Source organism: Nelumbo nucifera, chromosome 2 (genome assembly GCF_055504915.1).
Source record: "Nelumbo nucifera cultivar China Antique chromosome 2, China Antique-T2T, whole genome shotgun sequence".
Classification (NCBI taxonomy): Eukaryota; Viridiplantae; Streptophyta; class Magnoliopsida; order Proteales; family Nelumbonaceae; genus Nelumbo; species Nelumbo nucifera.
In genome coordinates this window covers 34,681,959-34,687,396 of record NC_142650.1, presented here as the reverse complement: position 1 = coordinate 34,687,396, position 5,438 = coordinate 34,681,959, and the positions used below count along the sequence as shown (strand labels likewise).

General features: G+C 36.8%; 1 protein-coding gene across 1 annotated transcript; it reads left to right on the top strand.

The window, feature by feature from the left end:
• The first annotated feature begins 1,949 nt into the window (after window positions 1–1,949).
• On the top strand, window positions 1,950–4,723 carry LOC104589830 (gamma-glutamyl peptidase 5-like). Its single transcript, XM_010248265.3, has 4 exons — window positions 1,950–2,491; window positions 3,849–4,013; window positions 4,239–4,406; window positions 4,493–4,723. The coding sequence occupies exons 1-4, from the start codon at window positions 2,174–2,176 to the stop codon at window positions 4,589–4,591; spliced, it is 750 nt and encodes a 249-aa protein (XP_010246567.1). The 5' UTR covers window positions 1,950–2,173; the 3' UTR covers window positions 4,592–4,723.
• The last annotated feature ends 715 nt before the right edge of the window (window positions 4,724–5,438 follow it).

Sequence of the window (5,438 nt, the reverse complement as noted above, 5' to 3'; positions counted from 1 at the left end):
CTGGTTCCTCCATAGCAGTTGACTAGTAACATATAAACTCAATTTGTCTGGGTTAGCCGACTATGCTTTTCTAGAGAGCCAGTCCAATACATAGCAGTTGACTATTAATAGACAATCCAATACTTAGAAACCTTGAAGATTTTGGTCCAAAGAATTAAAAACTCTTTCATTGGATTCAACGGGTATTTTCTTGATTTTTATCTCTTGTTTAATCTCAAGAAAACCTAGGAATCAAACCCTTTAAAGTTTATGGTTTTTAAGGTTGATTTTACCGAGTTCAATCTTGTTGAGAATCTAGTGAGTGCATCATACAACTGATCACAAGATCCTAAAAATAAAAATACAATTTGAACACTGCTTAATGTAGTCTTCTCCTTGGCTAGATGTTGTAGCAGATGTTTTTTAAGCAGCTCCAAACGTACTAAGTCTCTTAATAGCCTTGATGCTTGAATTTCTTGGATTTTCCTCAACTTAGAGAGATGATGATAGTGTAGAAGCCTTTGAAGCACAACCAGCCACCTCAGCAAAATTTCCACTTCATCTTTGATAGCATTCTAGTTTTAATACTCTTTTAGCCTAGAGAAACTTAGTTACACCATTAATACTATCAAATATTAATGAGTTTGTTATCAGTTATCATCAAAACGTATAGGTCCAATGTAGTCAAAAGGCCAAACCTGATTTTTATGCTTAATGGGTCTCCCCACCATGGCCGGATCTAGTCCCAACAAGCCATTGATGGCATATACATCAGGAACATCTCACCAACGGCTTGTTGGGAGATGTTCTCGATGTATAATTGCAATGGCTTGTTGGAACGTGTTGGGACCAGATCCAAACTCCTCTCCATCCAAGTCCAGAAATAGAACATCAATGGTGACAGCTCACATCAAGACCTAGGCTCAAATCATACTTCATTTTCTTTGAGATGGGTAGGGATGTCAATCCATCGGGTTCAATACAATTTTGCTTTCACCTTAACCTAACCCTCTAATTCTCCCACCCGAGTTAGATATGATTCTGACCAAATAACAAGTAGTTTCTAAACCCAACCTGACACCATAGAGTTCAACTTAACCAGCATCTTCAATTTTATTTTTTATAACACATTTTGAAAACCCAAGATCTATTTATAGGTTCCAAGGTGTCACTTCCTTCACTAAAAGAAGAAAAACAAAAACAAACATGACTTCAAAGCTATATGGAGTTAGATGCCGTATCACATTGCAAACCCAACGGGCTAGGGCAGCAAAACCTTAATCCAACTTAGGTTGAAGAATCAAAACCCTAACCCAACTCTACACCCGAGTAAACCTGACCTTAACCCGACCCTATACATAAAATCCGGGTGCTCATTGGATCACAGTTTTATGATTTTATCAATTAACCAGGAATTCGGTTTTTTCAAATCATACAGATCATCATTTAGCTGGGACCCAGAAAGGTCATTGGGTTACCGAATCACTGGTTCAATTTTCCTGTTCGATCCGAGTCTTACAACAGTAACCACACTGGTCGTGCCAAGCTTGTAGGATCTCCAAGCCTCAATATATTTCTTTACCAAAAAGAAACAAAAGCCTACTTCCCATTGCAGTGTTTATCAGAGTTTTTAAGAGTTCTAACGTAATTTTCGCGCACCGTCCAAGTTCTGTAAAAGTACTATAGCTCGATTATACTCAACCAAATCACAGTTCTCTTTGCTGAGACCCACTGAAGTGTAGCTATCTTGGGGACCCAACACCTTCCTTTCAGGAGTCTTCTAGTAGCAGACTGTATTACTCATGATGCTAAATTTATATCAAGATATAAAGAGAAAAACAAGGTTAATTTCCACTTGTAGGCTGGCAAAGAAGCTTGATTACTACGTTGATGTCAGTTGGTTTACTGAGAGTTATGGAATCATATTTCCTGAAGTTTTACTTTATAAAATCCACCACCCTCTCCTGGAAGGAAACACAGCTTGGTTCAGGTTCTTATTCCGCATTGGGAAATTGGCTCTCCAACCCTCCACCCCTTCTAGATCTCCTCACAAATTCCAAACCCAGCTGGGCTCGATTCTTTCTTTATTTTCAGTTCAGTGATCGACCCTTTTGCTATTCATTCTTCCAATTCAGTCTCATAGTCTGTAATTCCGCTCTCTTGCCTGCAAAGTACAAACCATCGCTCATACTCTATGAAGGTTCCAAGGGAGAGAAGGTATGCTTTACTGCTAGCTGCAAATGACTCTGATTATGTGAAGAAAGTATATGGTGGGTACTTCAATGTGTTTGTTGATACGTATGGGGAAGAAGGAGATGAATGGGACCTGTTTAGGGTGGTGAATGGAGAATTTCCCAAAATGGAAGAGCTTCACAAGTACCATGGCTTTGTGATCAGCGGCAGCCCTCATGATGCTCATGCAAATGACCCTTGGATCTTGAAGCTTTGCTTTCTGATACAGACACTGGATGCTATGGAGATGAAAGTGCTTGGAATATGTTTTGGGCACCAAGTAAGTTGGATAACTGTTTTCATTTGTTTCTGTTTTTGGGTTGTGTTAATTTCATAGAGGAAAGTAATCATTTAGAAACAATTAGGTGCAATTAGCTCATAAAGCAAGCATTAGCCAGATCTAACAATTGGAGATCTCTGTCCTTTGTAGAGAAGAATTTATTTTGATGACTTTATATATCTGCCAAGAGATTTCTATGCTTCTATATATCCACCAAACCTGGGCCTGAAATATTCCAACAGATGCACACTATAGTAGAATCACCTGCTTTCTCATCAGCAGCATCAGAATTAATTTTGATCACTTGGCCTTTGAGAGGAATACACTTAGTGGATTCTGGGGTTGGGGCAAAACTCTACCTTCTATCTAATTACAACCTTGTTCTATATGGACAGCTATATATGGAATAGCCTTTCTCATACAAAACACTTGTTTATTCCTGTTAAACCATATAACCATAACATGAAAGCTGTTTCTATGCTAAATTATCAACATCTCCATCCTTTTATCTGAAAACTGTTCCAAAGAAATTTGTTGAATTTTGAGTCTAATTTGGCAAAACAACTCAAATTTATGATGCTCCAAATGTTCTTGGCAAATGAACATTCAAAAGGAGGTAACATGTTTCTTCTACAGAATTACAAAGAGGGCAAATTGGGTTAACATCCTTTCCTCTATTCTTGATCAGTATCTTATTGGTGGGTAACCTATTTTGGATCACAAGCAAAAAAAAATGAAAAACTTGAAAAAAAAAGAAGGTAATTTGGCCCAGCAATTAATTTTCCACACCGGCCAGTAGGTTTTCATTCGCTTCCAACAATATGTCTTTCATCAAGCATGGTATAGCTAGATCTGAATGAAAATCTGCATTTGGGATCTGGACCCCAATACAGGGAGTCTAGTTGAAGCTTGAGAAGGATAGGAGTTGCTTAAATTTTGTCAGGAGAATTGATGGATTTCCAGTTTCCATGATCTGTTAATGAGATCGACAAATTCAGACAGACCAACTTCCAGATTTACTTCTAAACATAAAAACTAGCTTCTCAGCATTAGTGGGATTCCAGTTTCAATGATATGTTAATGAAATCGACAAATTCAGGCAGGCCAACTTCCAGATTCAGTTCAAAACATAAAAACAGCTTCAAAAGTGAATTCATCACAAGCTCAATGATAGTTTATGAGCGAAAGCTTGGACGATTTTTATGCTTTGGAAAGTAAAGAAATTAGTGGGTCGTCAGCTGTATATATTGCTTCTAATTAAATGTGTTTCCCTGTACGCACTGTCACCACTAACCCGTCATTTAGAGAGTTTTGGTTTCAGGAGTAGTTGATAGCTTTCAGCTTATCTATTTTTCAGGTCTTGTGTCGAGCACTTGGTGGAAAAACTGGGAGAGCCTACAGTGGTTGGGATCTTGGTGTGAGGAAAGTGAAGATCATGGAGGATTTACCCCCAAGAAGCTTCTTTAATGATCTAAAGGAAATCCCACCTACTCTCTCCATCATTAAATGTCATCAAGATGAGGTTCTCTCTCTCTCATTGTTTTAAGTCTTGATATTTGGAAAATTTAGGCTTTCAACAACCCACCGACACAATATATTTTAAATAATAAATAGAATTTTTTCTGAGATTTTGGGATTTTGTTTATTTAATTAAAAGCTTTGATTACAGACCCAAGTTACAAAATGACAAAATTTTCTGAAATGTTCTCTCTCAAGTACCTGAGCAATGGAATAATGAATGGATCAGGTATGGGAGGTCCCTGTTGGAGCTGAAGTCATTGCCTTCTCAGATAAAACAGGAGTAGAGATGTTCATCCATGGTGACCACATATTGGGCATTCAAGGTCATCCTGAGTACACAAAAGATATTCTGTGTTATCTCATTAATCGTCTTGTGGATAACAACATCATCGAGGTAAATGAAAATTCACCACCAATTTTTATGCATTAATTAAGAAATTTTCTTCTCAGTAATCTAATTCTGGGCCAACTGATTACCAGAAACTGTATGCTGATGATGTGAAATCAACATTGGAGATCTTCGAACCAGACAGGAAGATTTGGGAGAAAATCTGCAGGAGCTTTCTTAAGAGGACATAATTTTAATCCAATTAAATTTGTAACCAACTTATTCCAAAGCAGTAGTTTCTCCTTGGTGGAGTCCAAAGTTGAAAATGATATCTCCAACTCCAATGAATGAATCAACTGCTTACCCAAAGAAAAGTAAGAATAGATCCCTTGGTTTATCTATCTTATAATGATTTTTTTTCCAAAGACTTCGTTTGGAAACAAAGTACATGGAGTGTAAATCCTGGTCCAGGGTAAATTTGCACTTTGGTTCATTTTTGCCTGTGTCTGGCAATATTGTATTTATATATTGACAAATGACAAAAAGTACATTTTTGAATGCATATTTACATTGATAATGAGATGTAAAAGTACATCAATAAAAAAGAAATAAATTTGCATTCAAGTGAGCTTTTGATAAAAAAGGCATATGCTTTATTGGAATTCATATTTGCATCCATTAAAACTAATTCAATCTTACACTTTATATGGACCGTTTTACACTCTACATATTTGCATTCACAATTATTTGCATCATTTCCAAACGCAGTCTAAAGAGAAAAAAATGTTTAATTAATAATCACTAGGAGAGGGATTAGAGATGGCAACATGGATTCCTGGAGGATTTTGTAAATTCTACCCTTCTCACCTCCCCAAACCTCATAACCTGTAGTCTCTCCCAAATCTTCAATGAAATGGATTTTCAAAATGCAAATCCTCCCTGTATATGAAAGTGCAAAACCCTCCCCATCCCTATCCTCTTGAGAGTGAGACAAGTATTTAAGCAATGAACACAAAATAACATAAACAAATATCAAAGTTTCCAATTATTTAATTAAAACATGTAGAAAATTAACACATAAATTATTAATTATCCTTC